The sequence below is a fragment of the Zootoca vivipara genome, chromosome 9 (assembly GCF_963506605.1).
Source record: "Zootoca vivipara chromosome 9, rZooViv1.1, whole genome shotgun sequence".
Lineage (NCBI taxonomy): Eukaryota > Metazoa > Chordata > Lepidosauria > Squamata > Lacertidae > Zootoca > Zootoca vivipara.
In genome coordinates, this window is record NC_083284.1 from 43,405,278 (window position 1) to 43,418,137 (window position 12,860).

General features: G+C 39.8%; 1 protein-coding gene across 3 annotated transcripts in view; it reads right to left on the bottom strand.

Annotated features, from left to right (window-relative positions):
• Nucleotides 1–12,860, bottom strand: part of MARCHF1 (membrane associated ring-CH-type finger 1) — a 125,625-nt gene that overhangs the window by 45,426 nt on the left and 67,339 nt on the right. For all 3 annotated transcript variants that reach the window (XM_060278683.1, XM_060278682.1, XM_035111599.2), the window contains one exon: nt 996–1,046. In XM_060278683.1, the coding sequence (XP_060134666.1) occupies nt 996–1,046 (51 nt within the window). The remainder of the gene's footprint in view (nt 1–995; nt 1,047–12,860) is intronic.

Consider the following 12,860-nt stretch of genomic DNA (forward strand, 5'->3'; position numbering starts at 1 on the left):
GTTTCGTGGCCACAAAATGCAGCTATTTCTTCCTTACTCATTCAGACTCAGGAAATCAATTTCTTTCTCCATTTATTCAGAGTTTTCACCTAATCTGATTTTCATGCTCCAAATGACTATTATTATAAAATTTATTAATCTCCTTCCATAATCTCCTGTGCTCTTGGCACCACAAACATTATGGAGCAGACTGAATATCTGTATCTTCAACCTGCTTTTGAAATGTTAAAATATATGGAAGGCAATTTGTCAAGAGTCTGCAAAATGAATTTAGACACACAAACAAATACATATATAGGGAACGGAAGGTTTGAGAGAGCAATATTCAGATCTAGTGAAGCCAATGGACTTTATACTGTTGACTTCAGTGAGATGTGGCTTGTTTCCAAGTGACACATCTTGGCCTTGGGTGGGGAGAGGAGTATAAGGCAAAACCTTGGTTTTGTACTATGAGAGCAAGCCATAGTGATTCTTAGGCATGCATGCTCCCTTCTCCAGTGCAGCCACAAGAAGGTATTGGGAAGCTTTCACTTCTGTTTTAAATTAACCAGAGCTTCTCATGAAATCTGAACTGGGACAAACTATGGTTAATCTTAACTATGGTTTGCTGAAACAATTCAATTTCAAACCATAGTTTATAGCTCACTTGAACAAACCATAGTTGAGGTTAACCACAGTTTACTATTTAGACAACACAGCAAAAGAGAAGCTTCCAGACTTTCTCCTTGTTGAAAGGAATAGAGGGTATGGGAGAGGTGTCTGCAATCAAGGCTTGCTTCATTCTTGTAATGCTAAACCACAGTTTAGTGTTAAATAGTGTTAAATGAAAACATACTCAAAATATTACAAAGCCCATTTAAACATGCAGCCCAATCCTATTGATGTTTACATTCTACTGTATTCAATGGGACTCACTCCCAAGTAAGTGTGCCTCAGATTACAACAAAAACAGTATATGTCACAGCATGTCTGCCTGAGAATAGTTTGTAACTTACCTTCGAAATGTTACTTGAGCGGCTTGTTGAGCGGCCTGGAGATTTCTCATTCTGTAAAAAGAATAGTAAAGGTTGCTTAGCTTCTGTCTAAACCAGAAAATTAAAATTTGCACAGCATTATCTTTTGCTTTAACTCTGTTTCTGAAAACCTACAAAGTTCATGTCATTGAAAGATTACCAGCTGGTATCCAAAGAACTACTTTAAGCATGCCCAAGACCTCAGGAATTTTAGCTATTTCTTCTTTCCACAGCAGATATTTATGCTTTAATCATAATTTTAAAAATCCCCACAATCTGTTACCCAAGAAAAGAAGTTAGAAGCCCCTTAGGGCATGTGGAAGTAATTATGCATTTCTTTGGTTTCTAGCCATTGTTTAAAATTACTTAATGAATGTCAAATCTGGGGAAGAGAGAAAGCTGACTGTGTCTGTAGCTTCTGAATGTTGCTCTGCACAGCTGCAGGCACTATATGTGGGACGCCACCAAGAACACGAGGAAGAACTAGCTATCCTAGACATTGTCCAACAATATTTAAAACGTGTTTACAAATCAAAGAAAATCGTGTACATCTTGGCATAAAACTATCTTGACTCATATGAATGCAGCCTGACCCTAAAACGCAGCTGGATGTTATGTATGGCATATGTATACATACACAGACACAAGCAATGGTCAAAGGAAAGTATTGCTTAAGCAGTAGTTATGCCCAAGTCAGCAGAAAGATGCCTCCTAGTGGAATGGCACTTAACTCCCATAGAATCATAGAATTGGAAGAGACCACAAGGGCCATCCAGTCCAACCCCTTGCCAAGCAGGAAACACCACCAAAGCATTCCTGACAGATGGCTGTCACGCCTCTGCTTAAAGACCTCCAAAGAAGGAGATTCCACCACACTCCTTGGCAGCAAATCCCAACACAAGTGGACATGTAATACAGAAATTTGCCAGTGATAAAGTCCTTGAGAGACACCAACCATCAAGCAAAGCTTGAACCTGTTATGTTCTAGACAACAACACCCTGCAATATCTCAAATATGAAGCCCCTGTTTCTTTTCATCCCGAGAAGCAGCAAAAAAAAGAGAGAGAAGGTGGAGATGTTCTGAGAGGGAAACCATCTTAGTAGGACAGATCATAAGTTGGATGACCTACAATTTTGTCCTTGTGTATATGGAGAAACAACTACAGTCAAGTTGAATCGTTCAGCAAGTTTTGGTTTTGGTTTTTTTAAAAAATTGGACAGAGGCGCAAAAGCCGGGGAGGTGGGGGGGAAGTAAAGGAGAATATCTAAAAATGGTTGTGGGCACAATGGGTGGGAGAGGTGCTTACTGGACTTTTCTGTGTACTTTTAAAAACATAACTGCACCACTGGTACAAGCAGTGATAGAGCTGCAATCCGTGGCTCACCATGTCCCCACACAACACCTCAGTTAGAATTCGTAAGCTGAAACTGATGCACAAAAAAGGAGCAAAATTATGTTCATTTCAGCATATGTAAAGGTACTGCAATAAATATTAATACATTTACAGATGTTACTTGCTAATTGCTAAGGCATATGTCAAGCACATTTAGGTTAAGAACATCTATGGTTCCGGTTTCCGCCGGCAGGAATGGCGGACCTGTTTTCCATCCCTCTGACCTTCGTAAGGAATTTGGCGGTTGCTAGGGGAGTAAATGGCAACCCCCTACCCTCTCCGGGGGTTACGGAGAGGGGCCGCTGGCCCGCGATGCCCCCAGACCCACTCCGATTGTTTATGGAGTGGGGGGAGCTTGGGCTGAAAAGCACTTACGAGGGCCAGGACTCCCGGACGCTAATCTGCATGGCGGGGATTTCCATGGTTAAAGAAGATAATTAGGCTTAAATCTATGGACATACTTCAGAAGGAGGGGAAGAAGCGCTGTTTACTGCTGAGAAATTTATGCTGCTGAGGGAGAGGAGTCAAAGGCTGTATTTCATCTGGAAGAAGGATTGATGGGGACGGAGCGATAAGGGAAGTGAGTTTTTTTTAATTTTTCTTCATATGTGTTACCTCGTACCTTCCCAGACGCGATGTCCTGGATTGTTTGGAGTGAAAGAGAAGCAAAAGACTGTGTGAGTTGAACTTTATAAACTGTTGTTACTGAGCATATTTTTTAAAGATGTGGAGTTGCTGATGAGAAAAGCCCCCCTCTAGTTAGACGGAAGGAGTGCCTGGACGCGTTCGGAGGATTTATGAGCTGTGACGCACTCTGAATTGGAGCAGCGACCTGAAGCTAAGTTCAGCTATAGGGCAAGGAGATCCATTAATTTACCAAGTCTATGGTTTGATGTTTGGGTCTTCTGCCTGGAAAAGCTGTAAATTTTACAACAAAGATCGTTAATCTACATGGTTATGAGAGAAAATGAAAGTGATTTGAGCTTTTTAAGATGGCGCTGCTTCGTGTTGACGCAACAGGGAGCTCCAGACCAAGAAGATTTATGGGGAGGCTGGACTGATTAACCCACACAGGAGAAAGAATATTTGTGAAACCTTGTTTGATATTTATCTCAGCAGCTGGGAAACAATCGGTTGAAAATGGAAAACATCTATGTGACTGTAAGGGAAAGATTTGGATTATTATGAACTCGAAGAGACGATTTGAACTTTAGAAAAAAGACGGCAGTGGACGGTTGCGAGGAATCCCCAATTTCTTGAAGCATGGGAACCCAAAAAAAATTTTTTTAGATGATTTGGCATAACATTCGGTTTGATTGATATATATGTGTATAATTTGAAATAATGAATGTGATATAATTGGTTTTAATTGGAAAATTAATAAAAATATATTTAAAAAAAATAGGTTAAGAACATCTATGGCAACAGTATAAAGTATAGTGCCATTTCTATATTTCCCCCCTCAGATGTATCTCTTATTCAGCTCTGGAATTTAATAGTAGGCTAAGGCTAAGGAAGCTTCAGTATTCATTTGCAGTTTTACAAAAGGTATGAACAGTATATTATTGTTGTTTCCTTCACCCCCAGCCTGCAAACATGTACAAGTTACACTAGCCTGTCAGCTAAATCATGCTTTTATAATTAAAATCATTTACACATTTCCAAGCACAATTTACAGGCTATACATGAGAGTCAGGCATGCCAAATCTAGGTGGCAGAGATGTCGTCAGCCCCAATATTCCTTAGCTAAGGGCTCAGCCTCCCATATATTCAAGGACCACATGGTGTCAGGAGATGTTGTGCAGGCTGGTGCAACCTTGCACTAGCCCAAGCCAGTCCCTGCAGCGTCTCCTGACACCGCGGGGACCGGCATGGCCTAGCAGAACTGGCGTGTGCTACATCTCTCAATATTGCACAGGCCAATGCAGCCTTCTGCTACACCACGCCGGTCTGGCCTGCACGGCATTGGAAGATGTGTATGACACCATGTGATGAATGTCACACATGTGACATCACACCCATGACGCATGCCAGCCTCACCAAACTTGGGGGCAACTGGCAACTGTGATTGCAGTCATCATGCTTCCTGGTGGGAGATATAAGAAGCCAGGTTCTACAAAGAGGAGGGAAAAAAAACACCTAGCAATTTTATCCATAAAGGATTTTGCTGGGCTCTCAGTCCCTGACTTCCTGGCTGCACAAATATATCACACAGCTTGCTTGAGATTTAATGTTTTCCACCTTGACTCCCAACAGAAGCCTATATTCCTCTTCAACATTTAATGATTCTGTTTTAGAACTCCTTTTTCTGCTTTAGAAAGTTAGTGGTAATATGCTAGTATTAACATGGTTAGCTACTTCTTTGGAAAGTATATATCAATTTCTAGAGAAGTGGGCATGTTAATGTCAAATAAATGAGCAATTGCTATGAAAAGCTGGTGTAAAAGCTATGCATGCAACAAAACCAAAATTACGACAAGGGCCAATGTATATAAAAACAAAGCGTCACTCAATACTAAGTTCCACTGGGTTTTTAAAAATAGATAGATAAATAAATAAATAAATATCTAGAGATATGAAAGAAGCAGAAGTAAAGAGATGCTGTCACCACCTTTCCAAACCCTAAAGGATAATAGGTAATTTTTTACACCAGGAAAATCTATAGAATGAGGCTCACAGCTACCATCTTTGATCATACTTTTTTTTTCAGTTTCTCAATCAAATTTAAGCACTTTGATTAGACTTCTTTCTTTCCATACTGATTAAAGTACATTTAACAGTATATGACACATATAAGAATGAAAGGCACATGTCTGTTCCATTTCATTTTTCCTTATTTAAAGCTTTTTCAAAATTCTATTTCTGAAACAAAGTTCTGGTTTGAAGAAACGTGTAAAGGAATTCACACAACTGAATGTAAAGGGTGCACAGCATATAAACTGTCTTGACTTCTTTATTCAAGGGATCAACAGGAGATCAGCAGGTGGCTACTGTTTTAACTGTAGCTCTGGGCAGAAGGCTCTGTCATTACAGTAATGTTACACACCACCCCAATCTGCAAGAGGTGTGAGATTCCAGGGTTTGTTTTTCCTTTTGCAATGAGGCATAGTGGAAATGACACCATGGGTGGTGTCTTTATATGTGGTTTATTTAGACATTTATAAAACCTGAGCCTACAATAAAGGGGTCCGCAGCATCAATACCCCAAAAAGGTCTTGTTTCTCCCATAGCCACAGTGCTGGATTCAAACAGAAATCAATCATTGCTCTCAAACATTGCTCCAATTCTCTCTCCAGTTTGCTGCTTTACCTGCAGGTCACATCACTACACCTTTCAACTCTAAACACAGGTTTTGCACTTCTAACTATCTCTGAGTTGATGGAAGGGTCCCCAGTCTCCCCACACATTGCCATCTCGCACAGAGTCCCCTTTCCTTTCTTCTCTTTATAGAATCATAGAATTGTAGAGTTGGAAGGAACACCAAGGGTCATCCAGTCCAACCCCCTGCAGTGCAGGATATGACCCATCACCCAGGTGATTCCCTCAACATAGGAAGCTAGCCTGGTTTATATTTTAACATTTGCTGGATCCTGGGGTTAGAAGGATCTTGTCTACTCCCCCCCCCCCCAAAAAAACACCTCATAAAAGTATATACAGCTATAGGCAACTAAAAATTTGTAGAATTTGATTAGTCTAATCAGTGGACATTTTGTCTCCTCCCATTGAACCTGATGCGGAAAGGGAATTCAACCCAAATTGGAATGACTGGTGGGAAAGAAAAAGGCAATCTCAAGCCACAGTCCAAGGTCAGTTGGTGGGTCTGTCAAAGTAAGTGAGCAAAGAAAAGGACAGAAGCAGTAGAGCTGGAACCTGACGCCAGGCAGAGAACATAAAGGCTTAGAGGTTTGAGACACCTGACAGAAACCAACAACTGAAAAGACTCACAGAGGCTGAGGAGATCTCTGGGGGGAAGTCAGTGTCCCAGAGGTAGCCTTCGAGAAAGTTCTAAAACCCATTCAGTAGGGTTGCTGAGTACCTGGCAAAGCAGAGATTGCTGGAACTGAAGATTGCAGCCAAAGTCCTAATAGAAGCCTGATAGAAGAGGCTGTGGACCTGAGTGAAGACTGCAAGTGGAGTCCTCAGTGCCTACAGGTAAGGAATTGAATCCCCTAGAATGGTCTTCTTAAATGGTATAGTGTGTAAGCCTTCTTACTTAAAGAAATAGTATCCAAGTAAAGTTCAACATATGAATTAGTATTACCATCTTTTTACATTGTTAATTAAAGGAAAATATATTTTGTGAAGCTTTCCACTGCTTTGTACCACTCTTATGCATAGCTACTGATTGGTAAACCAAGGCATTTATGTATTTATATAAGGTGGCAGGAGTAAAAGGGTTGGATAAATAAATAAAAGTTTTCAGCCTGAAGTAGAGAAAGCAAAACACTTAAATTGTACTCCTTCCATAATAATAATAGTAATAAGTAGTAGTAGTAGTAGTAGTAGTAGTGTTGGAGTTGGGGGGGTCGTTCATTACGATCTGGTGACATTGTGGTGGGAGTTGTAACAGAACTTCATCTAGCTCTGTTCTTAGTGGAGCAGACATTTATCTACAAAATATAAATGTTTAGATTCGTTAATTTAGAAGACAAATTGAATTATTTGGGAGCCAGCATAGCTTGCAAGTAAATCCACCAGGCCATGCTAATTGGCAGACAACAGTCAATTAACATCCAAGATGAAAGAGTAGCCAAGTACTTGACAAACAGCCAAAATCATTTCAGAAAGAAAAGTACATTAATAGAACAGAGGTGCCTCAATTAGTACAGAGCTGGAAAACAACCTTGTTTATTTTATTTACAGCACATAAAATGTGTATCTTTTTCATACCGTCCTAACCGTACAATCCTGCACACTACTCAAAAATGAGTCCCACTGAGTTGGGTAGGACTTACTCCCAAGCACATTGGATAGCAGAGCAGATTTGCTTTACAGAACCAGTGGGGTCATAATTCATTCCATGAAATCATTTTTTTTTTAGAAAAAAGCAAATGGGAGAGCAAGAGTCTTTGAAATGCCTCAAGTGGAAATCAGAGAGCTGAAAAGAAATGGCTGTTACTTCTGCACCTTATATGTTGATGTAGCATAAAGTGTAAAATAACTACAAGACTAGGTTTTCTGTGTGTGCTGTTTTGTTGTACTTAACACTTTCCTCCAATAATATTTTTTACCTAACACTTTCCTTCAATAATATTTTTTGTAGCCCAATAGCTCTTTCAGCACTATTGCTAAATTTTATCAAGTTCCAGAGAGAGCCACATTCCTACTCTATGTCTACCGATTGTATATATTAAAATAGATGCAGTAGCTATTTTCCCACTGGACGAACAGGTTATTGTTGCATGCCAAATTTATATACAGTAGAACACTGGATCTTACTTGCCCTGCCAGCTGTATTTATTTGGATATTCTGTATCTTGCTCCAAAAAAACAAATTTCAAAAATCTGAGGAAAAATGTTACTCTTTTTGGATGTGAGTTGTTAGCTTACAAACAAGCATCAGTACCTAAATACCTTTGCTCCAAATTCGTAAACATGCAGCATTTAAAAACGACAACACTTAACTTGAAGTGCTTCATAATTTTGATTAGTGTCAAACAATATCCTGGAAAGGCCTGGGTTCAAGTCCCTAACTCTGCCATGAAACTCACTGGGTGACCTTGGGCCAGTCACCAACCCCCAGGGTAACCTACATTGAAGGATTGTTGTGGGAATAAAATGAGGAGTGAGGTAATGAATGCCACCATGAGCTCCTTGGTGGAAGCTCCTAAGAAATCTAAATGTAATTAAGTAAAATATTCTATAGCATCCAACCAAGGGCTGACCAGTAAAAGTACAGCAACTTTTTTTTTAAAAAAGGAAATACCTGGACGCCAAAAATATTCATTAAAGGATACATTTTACAGTGGAACCTCGGTTTTTGAACGTAATCCGTTCCGGAAAGTCGTTTGACCTCCTAAACCAGGCATCGACAAACTCAGCCCTTCAGATGTTTTGGGACCACAACTCCCATAATCTCTGTCCACTGGTCCTGTTAGCTAGGGATGATGGGAGTAGTAGTCCCAAAACATCTGGAGGGTCGAGTTTGCCTATGCCAGTCCTAAACATTTGAAAACCGAAAACTGAAATCAGAAGCCTCAATACAATAGGGAAACTCAAAACGGAAGCTGTGTGGCACATTTAGCTTCTGAAAATCATTCGAACACTGAAGCAGTTACTTCCAGGTTTTCGGTGTTCAAAAGCCGAAATGTTCAACTTCTGAGACGATTGAAAACCGAGGTTCCACTGTATATGGAATTTGAAAAGTGAATGCTTGAAGTGAATGCAAATAAAGTATCCTCTTCTCCCTCTCTATGGCCTATGAAAGCTATTTATTATGATCAAACACTGACCTCACTCTCCATTAAGATGCTGCTTTTACAGAGCTATGGCAGCAAACATCTCACATAAGCAAGCTCCATGCTGATCTCCATGACAACAGGTTATACTCTCTACCAATAAAAACTATTGTGTCCAAGGGTTATTCCTCTTTTTCCTCCTCCTGTGGAACTGGAATAATGCAGAAATATAAAGCTGCAATGATTAGCTATTCATTGTGAGATTACGCTTAATGACAAGATGTCTGCAGCCCAAAAAAATCAATGAAATAAAACTTTTAAGAAATTATGATAGTATGTTCATAGTAGATGCTTACATTGTGATGGTCTTCATCTTGCCGGTTAAGTGAATATAGCCTTTATTTCTACTAGAATCCTTTCTAGTAGAAATCCTTAGCTGATGGATTTGTAGCTCTTTTGTAACTGAACTATGGGATAATCCATTTGGTATAGCATTCAGACAGAAGAGCAGACCATGGGGAGATTGGAAGTGTGCTGATGTGGCAAATGGTGTTTGCCCAGGCCACAGTTTGCCATGCTAAGATGCAAAGGGAAACTCTGGTTTCTCACCAACAAGAAACTTGAAATCTTTTCCCTTTGTGCTTGGGGGAAGGGGCAGAGGGAGAATAAGCTGAAGGCCTATGTGATTCCTTTCTGTATCTCCAGAACATAGTAGTATGTAGCCTTTCCTTAGACTTCGGAGATTTCCTGAGCTGGTTTGGGCTAGGTTTTGATCAAGTGATCAAGTGTCAGATGCTAGCACAGTAACTCCACAAAGCAGTTGTCTAACTAAAAAAACCTATGCTTTGGTAATCTTAGTGCCATTCTTGTTGCATCCACTTAAAACCACATAACACCACCTCGTCATCTAGGGCATAGATCGCCTGACAGAGTTGCACAATGTGGGGCTCGCACCACATTCAGCCTCAATTTTGTGTGGACAACACAGGAATAAAGGTTAGGGGTGGGGCACCTCTGACCCATGGGCCAAATTTGGCCCACTAGACTGTTTTCCCCATACTCAACTTCTTAACATCTGAGATCATTTGCATCATCGGGTGTGGGGCAGGTAGCTGTACTGGCTACATCAGTGTTTCTCAACCAGTGTGCCTCCAGATGTTTTGGGACTACAACTCCCATCATTCCTGACCACTGGTCTTGCTAGCTAGGGATGATGGGAGTTGTAGTCCCAAAACATCTGGAGGCACACTGGTTGAGAAACACTGGGCTACATGACCAAGGTCTCTGTAAGGAATTCAATCATGCAGCTAATCCCTATATAAAGCAACTCTGTCAGCCCTATGCTTGTCAGTTCCAAGCGTAGGGCTGTTGTCGGGGTCCAGCAAGGATCAGACTCACTAGACCAAAAAGATTCCCCACCCCTGCTATGGAGCTTTGCAGCACAACCCATCAATGGGGGAAACACCACCTCAAACATCAGTTGCTTTCCTATATTCATTGAGAAATAGGATGTTGAAATAGATAGACTGGAGGCATAGTGACAACTTTATACACAAATGTACTGGATAAATACTCACCACCCTCAATCAGAAGCAGCAGAGGATAGCCTGGGTAGAGAGAAAAGGAGAGTGTTTCTCTCCTCTCTGCCTGTGCAACAGCAATACCAGATCAATCAGAAGAAGAAGAAACCTAGCTGTCATTTCTTCAACTTCAGAGAAAAGAAGAGGCCACTCTGTGGCCTGGTTTGCACATAACACTAAGGACATGAGTTGTTTAAGAAACCACAAGTTAAACACAGGTTGTCTCCAGATGACTGGAGAAACAAGTAATATTTTCCCCAATGTTTGTTTTGCTTTCCAGCTACTCTTGCCTCTTGTCTTTATAGCTGGATGAATTTATGGAGTAGGGTGTTCAAACAATCCATGGTTAAGACACATTATGGTATAATGCCAGTAAACACATAGTCCAGGAAATCATGGCTTAGCTGTGCAAACCAACTAGCTTGGCAGGCAAAGTCATAGATCGGGTGATGAAATGTGGCTGCTCTACAACTCTGCAATGATTTACATTGATTGATTGATTGATTTGATTTAATAATCAGGCATTGGGGGAGTTCTGCTTAAGTACAATATTTTTCCTCTTTTCTATTTTAAAAGTTATTTTTGTACAGAATACAACTGTACAAAATGCAAAACAGCTTGGGGAAAATTGAATATGGTAACCAGATTGTTCTGTTTAATAAGGAATTGAAAATGATGCTAAATTGCAAATAGTGTCTTTAACAGAAGGCATACCTACTATATTACACATGTTTCGTGCAAAATCCAGTATTAAAAACTATATAACATTTTCTAATTGAAATAAAATCTAACAATCGCATAGCTTGCCTGTATCAGAAAAAAAGTTGCAAAAAGTTACCTGTCATAGGATGGGTTTCACAAATCGTCTTTGCTGACTTATTGCATTTTAGGGAGCCTGAATCTGAATATGCTAATATAAAGAGACATGAGGCTTAAGATCAAATCAGCAATCCACTGTCCTTTAGATGACAGTCTTCCATTTATTCTGAGTTTACAGATAAAAGCTTTTAGGAAACAATTACCTTATGTGTCTTTTCCATTAGCCATGCATATGGAACTGACCAGATGGTTTTTTATCTTTTGCCACATTGTAATTATTTTGTGTTAGCCTGATCTCTCATTCTCTGCAAAATAAAAAAATTCCTTCAGTAGCACCTTAAAGACCAACTAAGTTTATATTTTGGTATGAGCTTTCGTGTGCATGCACACTTCTTCAGATACAGACTGGAGGATTCCCTTTATGTGGAGGAGGATCAGGAAGAAGTGTCCTTGCTGCATACTATAGGGGTGAGGTCATAAGAATGGGTAATTTAATTGATGGTGAAGCGGAGAATGGATAATATCTAGTACTGCTCATTTTATCTGGAGCCTAGTAGGGGAGGGGTTTAGCTCTTGGTTTGGGTCCTAAACAAGAATTCTTTGAGAGAAAATTTAGTAAGAAAGAGTGGGGAGGAGCCCTAAACTTGAAGGACTGGAACTTGCTGTTGAGTGAATACGTTTACAGTTGCCAGAGATGTTTATCAATTTACAGGTGCTGACTGTATATTTTACATTTATTTAAAAGTATATTATCATTTTTTCCAAAAGGTTTTGTTGGTGATGTTTTTCCTCAAACATATCAGGAATATATTCAATGGAAGGCTAACAGCACTGATTGAAACCAGCAATATAAAACCAGCAATAAAATACCAAACACTGAATCACAGAATCAAATAACTGTAGAGTCAGAAGGGACCCAGAGGATTAAATAGGTTGGTGCCCTGCAATGTGGGAATCTCAACTAAAGCAACCATCACAGATGGCCATCCAACCTCTGCTTAAAAACCTCCAAGGAAAGAGTCCACCACCTTCCAATGGACTTGGTTCTACTGTCAAGCAGCTTTTTTTCACTGGAAAGTGCTTCCTGATGTTTGGTCAGAATCTCTTTTCTTGTAACTTGAAGCCATTGGTTTGGGTCATACCCTCTGGAGCAGAGGAAACAAGCTTGCTCCATCATCCATGTGTCAGCCCTTTAGATATCTGAAGATATGTCTCCTCTTTTCCAGGCTAAACATACCCAGCTCAATCTACTTAACTTTTTTTATCTACAAAAATATCATTACTCTACAGATCAGTTCAAATAAAAAACCCACAACTCTACAAAATGACTGAACTAATTGTAAACCTTACACATTTTAGGAGCTAATAATGCTTGAATGCTGAAGAGGAATAAATTTTGTGAGGTTTGGTAACATTTTATGGCAACAATCAGAAGAAAACTGACTTCCACCACAAACTCCATCGAAACTCAGTCTCATACAAAAAAAGGACTGGCAACTCACACCTCTTAAGTCATTTGAGATGGAAAGCAAACTGTCTAAAATGCCCATTTATCATGTAAGATAAGTGATGATATAATTATATGAAAATACATGGATTGTAAAATAAATTGCCATGAATACTTGATCAGCTAAAGAAGCTATTTAAAAAAGTTAT